Source organism: Curcuma longa, chromosome 7 (assembly GCF_044706935.1).
Source record: "Curcuma longa cultivar G26 ecotype Majalengka, Jawa Barat chromosome 7, ITB_CL_G26_1.1, whole genome shotgun sequence".
Lineage (NCBI taxonomy): Eukaryota > Viridiplantae > Streptophyta > Magnoliopsida > Zingiberales > Zingiberaceae > Curcuma > Curcuma longa.
Window position 1 is genome coordinate 8,782,379 of NC_133867.1, and position 14,923 is coordinate 8,797,301.

The 14,923-nt window shown below is 35.4% G+C and overlaps 2 protein-coding genes across 2 annotated transcripts; one reads left to right on the forward strand and one right to left on the reverse strand.

Annotated features, from left to right (window-relative positions):
- Window positions 1-515: 515 nt before the first annotated feature.
- Window positions 516-5,906, forward strand: LOC141832119 (uncharacterized). Its single transcript, XM_074719602.1, has 5 exons — window positions 516-1,202; window positions 1,321-1,991; window positions 2,066-2,155; window positions 4,881-5,504; window positions 5,619-5,906. Exons 1-5 carry the CDS (start codon window positions 1,103-1,105, stop codon window positions 5,700-5,702), a joined length of 1,569 nt encoding a protein of 522 aa, XP_074575703.1. The 5' UTR covers window positions 516-1,102; the 3' UTR covers window positions 5,703-5,906.
- A 725-nt stretch (window positions 5,907-6,631) lies between these two features.
- Window positions 6,632-14,657, reverse strand: LOC141832019 (annexin D5-like). Its single transcript, XM_074719479.1, has 6 exons — window positions 14,471-14,657; window positions 13,277-13,422; window positions 12,111-12,329; window positions 11,284-11,499; window positions 11,092-11,181; window positions 6,632-7,122 (listed from the first exon to the last, which is right to left on the reverse strand). Exons 1-6 carry the CDS (start codon window positions 14,544-14,546, stop codon window positions 6,919-6,921), a joined length of 951 nt encoding a protein of 316 aa, XP_074575580.1. The 5' UTR covers window positions 14,547-14,657; the 3' UTR covers window positions 6,632-6,918.
- Between the last annotated feature and the right edge of the window lie 266 nt (window positions 14,658-14,923).

Below are 14,923 nucleotides of genomic sequence, written 5' to 3' on the forward strand. Positions count from 1 at the left end.
CAATACCCTCTTCTATCGTAGTCAATTGTAATTTTTTAATTTATTTCTTTACAGATGATCGTGGGTCAATCGTGTGGAGTCATTGGAATGGTAGATTTCACTTTTTTATAAAAGAAAAAATAAAAAGTATTTTAAATATTAAAGACTATATAAATATATATATATATATATATATATATATATATAATAATATATCGGATATTTTATGCTGTTCAATCCGTACATCTAATATAAATTTTTGTTAATTTTAATTTTAATTTTATTTTATTTAAATATTATATCCAAATTATGTATGTCCTTATATATGTTTTTTAAACACAACCCCATCCTCGAGTATTTTAGGAAAAAAAATATTTGTAGCGTATTAAATGAAACATGGACCCCCAAGCCCGGCTTTATGGCAATTGACCTGGATCATGTTGATCGACGGCTAGGATTGAGTACACACAGTCATCGTCAGGCCTGTCTTTTACCACCGCTGCGCTGCCCTACTCCTCCTTCCTTTATCACGAAGCCGACGGAAGGAAACCGCAGCAGCAGCCCAGCGCTAACCAAATCCCTATCGCCCGCCGAGAACTCCGAACACTACTGAGCCAACAGCGAGCGAGGAAGCAGACTGACTCACCTCCGGCGACCCCAACTCCGGACGACCATCGACTTCAAGCCCAGACGGCTTCACCATTTCTGTTTTCTTGCCTCGGCTCCAATTTCGTCTTCTTCGCAATCCCCTCTGAATCTAGGGTTTTCGGTCCTTCGCACCTTGTCGCATCCTTTGCCCTTTTCGAGGTTCGTTTCTGCTTGTTGCTTCTAATCGGCCCTCCTTTCACGTGGATGCTGGGTACGTGTGAGATTTGGCCATTTTGATGAACGTTGGTTAGAGATTAATGATGTGTTTAAGATTCGGGAGGACCAATCTGTCTGTTAACGATGCTAATCTGGCAACCGTGATTGTTCTATAGTGACCGAGTTAGACTCTTCTCTTTGGGAGAATTATTGGGTAATAGTTCTTTTGATAGCCCAATTAACACTGGACGAGCCAATCAGAAATTGTATCCAAAGTTATAGAGTTTTGTCTCTTTATATATAATGGTATGCGCTGAGGATGGAGCAAGGTGAACCAGCATTGGTTCCACAGTGGTACAGATTTGCAAACGGGAGCACTTCCAACAATGTTGTGCGAGCTAGCTCTTCCAAACATTTTGGTATGATTTCTATGCATTAAGAAGGAGTTTTGCAGTTATCTTTCTTGTTTTTTTTCCTTTTTTATTTATGCCCACATGGTAATTCTTTTGCTTATACAACTTTGATTGATTTCTGTAGATGGAAATGACGTAGATTTTGGCATGAGAAATAGAACACTTGGTGATCAAGATCAAAACGTAAGGAGTTTGGACTCTAACAGTTCTATAAGTCACAATAAAAGTAGCTTCGCCAAATCTCAGATATATAGTAGTTTTCGAAGGTCTCGCGATAGAAACCAAGATAAGGATTTTGACCGACGTGATAGTGAAAATAGGTCAGTTTTTGTTGATAATGGATTCAATTGTCGTGTTTCATCTCCTAAATCTGAAAAAGATGACTTAAGGAATTTCCAATCTACAATAGAAGGAAGGCAAGTCGAACCTTGGTCTAAAAGACTTGGAAGTAGTGGAAATAATAGTGTTCCTCATGGGGGAGCTGCAATTAGCAGCATTAGCAATACAGCTTTTGAGAAAGATTTCCCAACCCTTCGAGCTGATGGGAGGCAAGGGTTTTCAGATGGAGGTGGTGTATCACCTCTTGGTATTAGAAGTTCTGTTCAGAGTCTTCCCATTTCTTCTCCTGTCATAATAGGAACTTCAGTCCTTGCAGAAGTACCAGTTAAAGTTGAAACTACTGGAACTGTGTCCTCACCTGTGCCACAAGCTGCTTCCATTGGTCAAGTATCTGCAGCTGGAAGCACTATGGCAGAGACTCTAGCTCAGGCACCACCACAAGTTGATACTCTTCAGGTAATTTGTTGTGTATAATGCCTTATTTTGAAATGAGTTCATTTAAAATGGCTTTTTGGTTAATTGTTTTGCAGTTATCCGTTGATACACAGAGGATTGAGGAGCTTACTCTTAAGAAATGCAAGCAACTAATACCAGTGACTCCTTCAACGCCTAAAGCTTCGGTAGGTGCAAAATTTATGTGTCTTACTTTGTTACATATAGCTCATTATTAAACTTGCTAAAATGGAATCTCCTTTGAGATTAAATTCCTTGTTGACATTAGTTTTAATTTCTGGAGAATATTTAAGTAGAGCATTTCCAAAGTTTGATGGAAACAGTCTCAGCATTTCAAAGTAGTCTGGTAGGGGAGCTTGATACGTTTTACATCAAGAATGATTGTCAATGTAATATCATGAAAGAACCATTTGTCAAGGTGTCATTATGGTATGCTGACACTTTTTGATACTCAAATTTTGGTGATATTGAACTCAATTTTGGTTGTGAACAGGCACAATGTTCAGAAGCCATCTAGTTAGTTTAATTATTTTTTTCCACAACTACTGCCATGATATTTTAGAAATTATAAGGTTGATTGGTAAGTATTAAACATCTTAATTACCTCATGCTTTCTTCTATATATTTTTTTATTGTGCATTGATGTCTACCCTAATTTAAATTGCTTTCCTTTCCCATGCTTTTCTATTTGTCATCATGAGTTCAATAAAGAACCATATTTTTCTCATTTGCATCGCTTGTTTGGATTAACTGGTAACTCTAGTGGCTTAACTTAGAAGAGTCTTCCTATATGAATTACACATGTAGGTTCCAAAACCCAAATATGGCATTTTTGCAATTATTTGTAGTTTTGACTTATATAATTGAAAATCACATAACATGAATTATTATAGGAGGTACTTAACCTTTGTTTTACACTTCTTTAAAGTTTGCAACCACTTTTTTTTTCATCCTAAGATTTTATCCCATTTACCATGGAGTATAAGATTAATTGTTGAAGTGTATTTTGTTGATGCTCTCATTTAGGAGAATTAAAACTTTTCCCCCTTCTTTCATTAGTGTTCTTGGCTCAAAATATAACAAGACAGGGAAGATTAGCAGAAAAAGATTTGATTAGGTCATATAAGTAGCTGTCTCTCTTACTGTTGCATAGTGGTACAAACTGCATTTTTAGTGCTTGAATAGAAACCTACTAAAAGTTGCTGCATAAGAATATGAATATGTCCTTTAAGATAATGTTCATGCATGATTATTATACTTGTATGTTTCCTCTTTCCCAAGTGATGTTGTTGGTTTGGATCCTAGTGCAATTAGATTCTTCACTTTTAATAAAAATTTGGTTTTGATTCTTGATGTTTATCCCCCGAGTGGCATCAATTTTGCTATCAAGGCTATGTAGATCTTGTTCCATTTTGGTGTTGTATCACAACTGCTTTAAATAACTACATCTACCCTTTTTTATTATTTAAAGTATCTTTTTGCATTGGTCACTGGAATTGATCAATTATCAAACCTTTACACCTGCACAAGTGTCCTAATTATGATGGTTTATCTCCACCGAAACCTTCAACATGGGACAAGTAGCATATGTTGGCTTCTTAAATATGGTGGAGTATAAGCCAACTTGTTGAGGCTTGTAGAGTTCTGAGTTAGGAGGGGTTTCAGGGATATGATTTGTGCAAAAGTACACCAAGACAAAATAGTATACAAGCACATATACAAACAAAGCACCACCTTCTCAATAGTATACAAGTGAAACTATATCAGCATGATATGGTATCGAAACCGTATCATCTCTGACAACATGATACAATACCAAAACCCTATCATCCTGGTCAAAACAGAAACATTGGCAGAAATTTTAAACTTTGAATCCAACTATCAAAACTGGACAATTTATTTCTGTTGTAACTAAACCACTAGAGGATTCCAAAGGTCAACAACAAATGGGCCAACATGCCTTTGGAAATATTTTCATAAAAAATAATTCTCATGTGCTTAATCACACTCCTAAAATTTCTATGTATGTGAATTTTAGTATTGTTTCCAAGAAACAGGTGGTTCAAATAACCATCTGACTTCCGACATGCATCTGCAGTATTATTACACATCAATATTCTATGAGCATCTATATTGTTACAATGGGCATGAAGATTAAAAAAAAACATAGCAGAAGGATTGCGGTGGAAAAAAACATAGCAGAGTTTTGCGGTTGTATATATTGTCCATATTAACATTGAAAAATCATTCATAGCATAATTTGTGAACAATGAATTTATATCTATTATATAATATATCAATCTTGATAATAAATAATTAAAAAAATCTCTCACATAGCAATTAATGATCACTCTAAGCAATCTCCAATTCCATGTAAAATATTTTACATATAAATCTAAGTAACACACATAACATATACTTGTGCATGTTAACCAACTGATACGAGCTATATGTATAAAATAATATGCAGGTTAATCTTAGTAATATATAGATAGAATATACTTCGTTTTTATCTGTTTAGCAAAAATTGGATTCATCAGATTAATATTGACTTGGTCATGATTTGAATTTAGCCAAGTTAGATATTGCTTTAGAGTGCATAATCCTTACATGGTATAATCAAGTCCCTCACTTGATAAAGTATATGACAATGATGAACATTATCCTTATATCAATGCTTTGTATTATTGATTACTCGTGTTACTATTGTTGTTGGTTTTCCATTGCTGGAAATCAGCTTTTGGGTTTTGATTTGTGGCGTTTCGTTGCTGTAGGCTTGGTATTTCTAATAAGCAAAAAAAAAACTACATTATGTAGTGTTACGATAAGTGTTTTTCTTTTTCTGCTTTCCAGTTTGTTATTACAGTTTTTATCCTCATGTTTCCCTTTCAGAGTTCCAGCTTGGTTGAAAAGGCAAAGTTGAAAGTTGCAAGAAAAGGAGAGTTTGGGCATCTTAATAAGACTGGCCAGCAGCCTCATGTGAACCTCACTGTCCGTCCACCAGCTAAATTTGATACTACAAAAACACCTGTGCCTGGAAACTTTCAAGTTCTTTACCGAGAGAAGAACGAAATATCCCCCACTGCCAAAAATGGACTCGGTGTTAGCAAAATGAACTTTGGCCATGTTCCATCTGCTGCCGTTATTCCTTTGAAGAGCCCAACTGACCAAAGACTTAGGGTTGATAGCAGGAACGGTGTGTCGACACAAAACTCCTCTGCGGAGAGAAAGCCTCCTTTTCAAGCTCAGAATAGAACTGATTTTTTCAATTTACTGAGGAAGAAATCATCAACCTGCACAAGTGCTATCCCAGAGGCAGCTTCTGTTCTATCCCCATCTAGCTTGGAGGTAGCCGATGTTGAAAACAAGAAAATCACATCCCCACTGGATGCTAGTCCTTGTTCGGACATTACTGTTGACCCAGAAGAAGAAGCCTTCTTGCAGTCACTCGGATGGGATAAAAATGCCGGCGAGGATGCTCTTACAGAGGAGGAGATCAATGCCTTTCTTAAGAAGGTAAAATTCACTCTTTTTCTATGCAAAAGCTTTTCGACTTTACTCTATTATTGTCGTTATAATTTGTATTTTTTTTTAGTTGTTTAATACCCTAATGCACCTTGTTCTTGCCAGTATGACAAGCAAAGACCTTTTAAAAGTCATGCCGTCGAATCCCAACAAGAATCCCAACCAGAACGCGGTGGTGCAGATGCATGAAAATTGATACTCCGGCCTAGCTTGAAATATCTCCTATCCAGCTAGTTTTGAGGTGAATTCCTCATTGATATTTGAAGGACTTGACAAATCATCGATCAAAGAGATGGATTTCAGTTTTTTTTCCCCTTGAAATGGATTGCAGAACCAGAATAAAATTATAAATGCCTCCACTTTTTGGAGCTGTGGTATGATATATATCAAAAAGTCTTACATAGGTATCTCTTCTTCTCCAAATGATAAAATGGGATAAATAAACAAGTTCACGAACTAACGATACTATAGGAATGGAGATGCCTTCTTTCCATCAATATGGTGATCAGTCTAAAAAGTAAAATAATTATAAAATGAAAAAAAAATGCAATTAATTTATTACAATTTAATATAATTTATATTTAGTTAAATGGTACGATTCAAATTGCCACTTTTAAAACTCAACTTTTTTTTATATAAGATCTAATTTAACTAATCCTAATAAAAAAATTTTAAAAAAAAAACTCAGGCTATGAAAGGTGGGGAAAAAATATATGAAAAAATTGGATGGGTAGATTGAGTTCTATATCAAAAACACAAATCTCAAAGCAATTGACTAGACATCCTATTGTCCAATGATTCAATCCCTTCTTCAATAAAGGTGAAATTTATCACCCCAACAATCCCATCCCACGACCATCTGTGTGAGGAGGTAAATCGAAAAATTACAATTGATCACGATGAAAAAAAATATTATTTCGACTTCATCTAAATTCGATCCTTTTTCATTTCAGTAAATCTATCCGTCGTAACAAACTCAAACCAATGAATACTTACTTGGACGGGATCGATGGGCGATCATCCAGTGATTCGATCCCACGGTCGAGGCAAGGTTGCTTATTATTCTAAGAAACACCTTCACGATAACTTATTAATGCTGATGACTAACAAATCCAATATAAGACGAGCACTAAGCAGTTGATTTCAAAAGAGTGAATGCACAAGAATACAGGATTGTCAAGACACGCCCTGGTATATAACAGATTTACGGGTGGTTTACATTCCAAATTACCGCAAGTTTCTACTGAAACAAAGACAATTTATTGGATTTCAAATATCGTCTGCACTCGTAAATAGCCAATCATGTTTCAGGAGTGACCCAGCCTAAACACAATTTCACATGTCCCAACTTGAAGACCAAATAACTATCACACATATCATGCAAGTCTATGAGAAATTTAACTAGCTAGGCGTGGGAACCTACGAGTGAAAGGAGAAAAGTACGGTAATGACCTGATGTCTCTGAATGGATTGCATCGTGAAGGTGTTTCTTGTATTTCTTATGGTACTCGGCCTTTATGTATTGCATGTCAATTTCAGTCCTGGTAACTACAACCCGCACGAGTGCAGTGTCATTGGTACCTAAACCTTTCATTGCCTTGCGAAGCACCTGGAAACACACGAATTCTAGATCAGCGTCATCATCATGTCAAATACCAAACACTGGTGATTCATCAAACTTCATTAGGTTGTTATATCATTAAATCAAAATAAGTTTCAGGTTAGAGTAGTTCTACTCAACAAAACTGAGCAGAGAAATTCTAATTATTAGCATCGTCAAAAGATGATGTTCTTGGTGAAAGCATATATACACCTGGTTCTAAAGAAACATTAAATTATTTTTGTTCTAATGGTTCATACTGTTACAAGATACCAAAAAAGAAAGAAAGTCCTAGGGTCCGGTTATGGTCAGGTGCCAATGAAAATAGTTTTTTTTTAATGGTTCAGCACGATTTTGCATGGACTATGGATGCAAATTTCTCTCCAACAAAGTGTTCTAGAGCCTAAGAGACACCATGAGGTATGTTCAAAGACTGTTGAACACCAAAAACTCAAAATGAAGACATTTTCTTCTCGATGAAAATTTTAGTACCCAGGGAGCAATAAAAGTGGGGTTTTTTACTTCCCCATAGAAACTAAAAGAGGAGGTTACGGAGGGGATAAGAGGCTTTTTACTTCTCTAGCGAACCCAATCACATTGTTTATATAGCTATTATTTTAGACTCTAAGATTAGATATGTAAATTTGTATAATCTTATAACAGTATATTATAAAAATTTAGAATTAGAAAATTCATAATAAAAATGTTATAAATTAGAAGTATATTAAATAGAATGTATCCATATGAGCTTTAGTTTAACTAGTGTCGTCTGAGTCAATCAAGCAGTCTTAGATAATGATCTACTGATAATTTAGAAAACTATGAGTCAAATGTATTAGATTGGTGGAAAAAAACATATATTTGTGCATCCTATTTTAGTAGCCATTGCTTATGATGTACTCATGATTCTCATGTTTACATTAGCGTGCAAGCCTTGCTTTAGGTGATATGGTATTGAACGAGAATGAGTCACTTAAAAGAGGGCCCATTGAAGATGTGTATATTATTGAAGCATTAGCTAAATGTAAAGGAGTGTGTACAACATTAAGGGGGAAGCTCAACACTAGACTTAGATCCTGAAAAAGTTTGTCCAAGTGATACAGCATCAACCCAAGCATCACCAACATCACCCTCATCCTCACTGTTCTAGTATGGCACGTATAAGGTAGAACAGCCCGCGGGACATAATTGAATTGGTTACGACGGAGTAGACTTCTAAAGTGGGCAGTCGAATCTCGGCGAAGCCGAGACAATGCCCTCCCTCGTCGTGGTCAGCTGCAGCTTCTCAATTTACCTCCTCATAGATGGTCTGGGGCCGACCATGTGGGGCCGTTGGAGTGGCAGATTCCACCTTTACTGATAAAGTATAAGGTAGAACAACATTGATTCTAATCCTTTCGAAGGAAGCTTCATACGTTGACTTTGGATCAGAAACATAAATATTTTTTCCTCTAAAATTTTAATCTTAAGATGTAATATATGTACTTATGTAATATTCAAATTATATGACATTATTTTTATTGTGTTAAAGTTAAATGATGTAATTGCAATATTCTAAACATTTAATTAATAAAATTTAGATTTTTTATCCATTTTTTTCTTATTTTAAAATTTTCCTATTTTAATGTTTATGTAATTTCTTTATCTTTGTGATATTTTTTAAAAAAAATTAATTTTTTAGATTTTTTATCTTTTTGATATAAAAAAATGGTTCAACTTGGTTGAGCCTAGGCCAAGGCTTGTGTTGTGTCAACCTGGATACCACGAGTCCTCCCTGACATTGTCCATGAAAGTTCATGTTAGATCTAGACCCGACCACAATTCGGAATCGATAATTCAACGGTTTAAAAAATCTAGACCCTTAACCCTCAAAGGCAGTTACAGTTCACGGTTTGGAATTGTCAGTTATGGTTTGATTCACGATGGTTCAAGATTATTATTTATATTTTATTTTTAAAAAATATTTACAAATTTATAAATGTAGGAAAAATTAAAAAAAAAGGCATGAACTTATTTAAATTGTCTATCTATCCACTTAGGATATAAAGGAATTAAAGTTACGTAATTCGTTAGTTCCTTCGACATCAAAATCTACTTCATCCTCTGAAAGTTGCATTCCTTTTTTTTTGTAACTTTCGTCTAATCATCAAGTAGTGCTTGAGCTTCTAAAAAATTAAGAGTCAAAGTAGATCGAAAAGAATATTATACTAAATCTTGAACCATCTCCGTTTTTTTATACCAATATTTTTTTAGCTAACATTAACATTATTAATTTATTATATTTTAGTGTGGCATATATATCACATAAGTTATATCTTTTGATTAATTTTATATGTTCTATGATAATCTTTACTATATATATATAATTTTATTGTTGAACAAATTATATCCCTCAGCAAATTTATTATTAGATATATCATACAAGTCAAATAGCCTCTATAAACTCAATGTTGAATGGATAAAAAGATAATATAAGACCAATGAATAATCTATTAAGAGATTTAAATGAAATTAATCAATTTAATGAGTTAAAGGTAGAATAGTCTCACTCCCACATTAGAAAATTCAAAGCAAATAGGTTGAAATTTGGCTTCAATAGAAAAAGTTAAATAGTCAAACAATGAAAATTTTAAAACAAATAAGTTAATTTATATTGTACCACACCATTAATATCACTAAAATATTATAAATATTATTAAATGAGACTTTCATTGAAAAAATCTAAAACAAAATTTAAAAAAATAAGATTTTTTTAAAGAAATACTAATGGACTGGCGATCAACTACCAGTTCACTTGGAGCTCGACCTTTAATCGGCCCATTGATCCAAATCCGATTCAGACCCGACCCATAGTTAGGTCTAGTTAGGTCAGGCCCACACATCACCTAAACAAGCCAATTAGGTCTGGGGCTTGATGCTCATTTTTTTATCTCTAAATAAAAAAAATGTAGATCCGCCACCTCAACAGCCCTCCTAGAGTCAGTCTCACGGATATGGAGGGAGATAAATTTAGGGAGACAGGCAGGGGGTGAATGGTAGATTGTGAATTCCCACGAGATTTGACTCTGGTTGTTACACCAGAAATGTCATGCACCCACCGTCTACGCTACACCTTGAGGGCACCCCATTTGTTCACTTGGGGCTCAACCTTAACCGGCCCGTTGATCCGAATTTGATTCAGACCCAACCCATGATTAGGTCTAGTTAGGATAGGCCCACACATCACCTAAACGAGTCAATTAGGCTCAGGGCTTGATACCCATTTTTTCATCTCTAGATTTGCCCACAAGTTGTGCTCAACAATTCCAATATCTACACTTATCTCGACAATGTCGTCCACTCAAATAAAGAGCATAGTCAATGTTCGCCCCTCCTCAACCATCACACACACACCACACTCAATTTCAACCTATTATTCATAATTATAGTGTTGATAAAGGAATATCTAAAAAATATTAAGGAAAATAATTTGTCAAAATTCATCTTCTAGGTTCATCTTGTAACCAATATTTATTACAAATGGAATAATTGTTTTGATAAACCAAGTATATTATAGATTTATTTCTAGAATTACTTTAAAATTTACAAATCAGCTGAATTAGCCTTTCTATGTGGCTAATTTGAATCAGCAAAATACACTAACTCCTAAATCAAAAAGAAGCTTAAATTCAATGTATCCACCAAGACCAAATAGCTACTGTATATGAATCCTCTTTCTCCTAAGCCTTAATGACCGGAAGTAGAATCAAGGTTGATGCCACATAAAAAGTACAAATCCCTTATGATCTATGGTTTAGATGTGCATTTTCTGATAATCTAAATCTACAAGAATTAAGCTGAAAAGCAGTCTTTTAAACAGTTAACTAAATGTATGTCTGATCAATAAATGAACACTAAATTATAATCGCACAATTCACAAACAATGAGGTTGATCTTACAAATGGCATACTTTACAAACTAAATTGAGCAAATATATACCTTGGCAAAATACTTGGCAGGATTCTCTGCACACCTAAGAATTGTCAGAAGAGCAAATTCAAAAAGCCCAGATGTTTCACCCTTCACAGCCTACACTTTAGAAAAGTCTTCTTAATGGTCCAATATGAAGAACGTTAACAAAGAAAAGAAGGCTCCAAGAAATAATTAATTAATTAATTAATAAACAATAACCTTCTCCAGCTTGTTCCCATAAGTATGATCATAATAAGAAGCAACAGCTGCCAACTGTGCCCTGCTGCGTTCACTAAAAATGCGGATGAAGGTCTTTTCATCTGTTCCCAACCTTTTCTCGCCGGCTTTGAATAGATCCTTTGCATCTTTTGATACCATATGTGGATCAACCTCATGTCCTTCATAACGTACTGTTCCAATATACGCCAGCAGTAGCTACAGGCAGAACAAAATCTTCAATTACATGATGGTTAAAGTATACAGTTGCAATTTCGAATTACAATCAACAGCTACAGAAAACATTTTAAGATCATATTATCTCATCTAAATCATCTGAGTTTGCAGACTGAATTAGGAGAGCTAACATAGCTAACATTGTTCAATTTTTCATGAGAAGCAGCCCATTAATACAGTGAAAGTATCTCTCTTCCCAACAAGGTGATATGTTCTTTTCCAAAGGAAAATGATCAAGGCCTGATTCTTTCCGACACATTGCAAATAAGTAAATTTTAAAAACTGCAACTGATTTGTTCTTTGTTTGAACATTAGGTGCTTCAAAAAATAGTCAAGCAAACTTTCCATTCTTGTAACATTTATCAGCACTTTATTCTTCATTGTCAATGGCACCACATAAAACATATAGAACATTATGAATAAACCACTGGAAACTAATGCTCAAGTTTAATTAAATAGACAATATTTTTAACACGTCACAACATTAAATAAATTGGATATACCCAGAAGGTAAAAAAAGAAAATAGCAAAAGGGATATCATCATTTCAGTATTACAATGTACAAATGAAAAGGAAACTTAATCATGAAAGACCTTTTGGTGATCACCAGAGGCTTGATAATGAATATCGTGTTCTAGATAAACGCCAAATTTGGCATGGTATATCTGTTTGATCGTCTGTATTTGTGAGGGTGTACGAGAACATATTACTTCAGTAGCTGCATATAAATCAACTACATTCCCACAGAGCGCTTCCCTCAGAACAGTTGCATCCCTACCAGCTGGATCAAGAATCCACAGCAGCATTGCTTTCTGGAATGGAAGGCAGTAATCATAGGTATAATGTGAGGTAAAATAAGACAAGCTATTATGATATATGCCAAATCATATCTACATTGAGTAATTTCATTTCACCACAGGACAAAAAAATTAAGGCCTCGTAGTAGTTGCCAACCCACGTAGAGAGACAATTAAGAGATTTATAAGATAAAGCCTATTTTTAAAGTGTGAGAACAGTTTCAACATTGTTTTTGACCAGCACAAAATTTTGTGTTTATGTGGGTGCAATTATACTAGCATATCGGGAATAATTTGAGAGAGAATACAAGCAGACATGGAGAATTTAAATCTGGAGTAGGTTATTTATAGTTACAGAGTAGATGGAAATAGCGAGCTGAGCCAATGAGATGAGATGAGAAAGCATAGAGTAGATGCCTGAAATTACAAATATTGTATGCGGGAGTGATCATCATGGCAAGGAGCTCAGACAAGGTGTGCTCCTAGTAGACTTCTAGGATGTGACATGAATGAATCAAAACACACATCAAAGCAGGAGAAGTGTAATAAAGGCATAGGTAGCTCAGACAAGGTGTGGCTCCTTATAATGAAACATATTTACTCTTATAATGAAACATATTTTGGTGAAATTGGCTTGGTTCTCTATGGAGCAATTTCAGAATGCGTGATCTTTTTAAGAAGCTCCCCATCTTGGTATCAGTTTCCACTATGGGATAAAATTGTGAGGCCAATAATATAGGCTGTCAGTCAAAACAAACAATGCCTCCATGTTGGTGATTGTCTGAGTACATGGTGTGTTACATAAACAGTAATAGAAAGAACCAATGATGAAGGTTCAAGAAAGATGAAGCCTCAATCTATTTTAAAATCCCAAGATTAACAACTCTAAAAATAACAATTATCATTTTTGAATTTTCTCACAATTCATGAAATATATGTTTAATAAAAATATAGTCTCGTGCCTTAAGCTGCCCACTGAGTTCTGATGATAGCCTGTTGGTAAGCTCATCAGAATACATGGCTTTGTACTCCTGTTGAATGACCGCACGCTGTGTTGCATCACGATGAGCAAGAATATTTATAACAGCAGCACTATCACAACCAAATCCTGTATGATCATTAAGGCATATACTCAAATAAGTATATTGTGTAAAATTGTATGGCAAAACCAAAGTCATAAGTGCTTCGACTAGTCCATTCAGAAGTAAGTTGGAACATTCAGTAAACACACACAAAAAAAAAAAAATCTAGCACTTAAAATAAGGATCACAACAAGGAAAAAAATTTTACTAGAATGTAATCTGTTGACCTACAATTTAGAAACCAAAAAAAAAAGCAAAAACAAAGAAGCTAACTGTAACAAACCGAAAAATGTAATCCCCAGAGTTCCCCATTGTATTCAAGGGATAAAGCAGTTCTAAATCATCAAAATAGCAGCCACCTGCTTAATAATGTATAACTAACAAAATACATATGGCAAAGCAGAGAGGGATATACAAAAAATAATTAAAACCCTCTAAGATCACAGAAAAATAACGAGTTTATTTTGCAACTTAACAATCTTATAATGAAATTTTAAAAGGATAAAGTTATCCAGAAAGAACATTATTAAAATATAATTTCATTATATATTATTCCACCTAACACTCTTGAAATAATTGAGGGGTTTTGCACAGTGTTAGACATTTGGTGAAATAAATGACACAAGGTTCTAGCGAGCCAGGGCCAGTCCATCCCGCTGAATACCTGCCAATTTTAGCACAATCCGCCAGATGCAACTTCTCAAATCTAAAATTATGGTCTCTCAGGTAAGCGCAGAGAATTTTTAAGAAAAAAGAAAAACATCGAGAAGAGATTCCCCAAAGCCTTACACGCTTATACCCATTTTCTGACCTATAGCCAAGCAAAAAACTCAATAACGAAGAACCAGAAGCGCAAAATTGTACCAGATCCACAAAATACAGACAGATCATAAGCACAAATCACCCAAAAGCAAACCAGATGACCGACAAACCCACCTGACCATTCAGTACGAAAAATTTGAAGCTAAGCAGAGACAAAAACAAAAACAAAAAACATAGTAGCGCGCATCCCCCAAACAAATGGCTCTTAAGAGTATCAAATCGAGGAGAAACGGGGAAAACTGATGGGATTACCTTTGAAGGCTTTGTAAAGATCGATGGCGTCTTGGCGAGCGTTAGTGAGAAACGGGGGAACGGCCAGCGTCGACATGATCGGTTTTCGCCTCAGCTGCGCGTCACCGATCCAGATAAGGACGAAAGGACGAGTTCGTCCGTACCCTTCCACCACGCACAAATAGAAATCGCTTGCAGTTTTGAGGACGCGTTCAAATGGCGCGAGGCGTCACGACGTACTCACCTCAACGTCCACAAGAAGGAATTGGTCGTTGCAGTAATCGCAAGCTCACTGCCCCCGTGGGGCCACGGTAGGCTGTCACACGGACTGGTGGGACCGCCATTTCGTCACCGAGAAGAGAATCTACCTTTCACTAAGTCGCAGCGGCCCCGCACGCGGCTTGATATCGAATCTGACAGGCGCTAGCCGGTCAACTATTTCATCTGTAGGGATAAAGTGGCTATAAAGTTTAT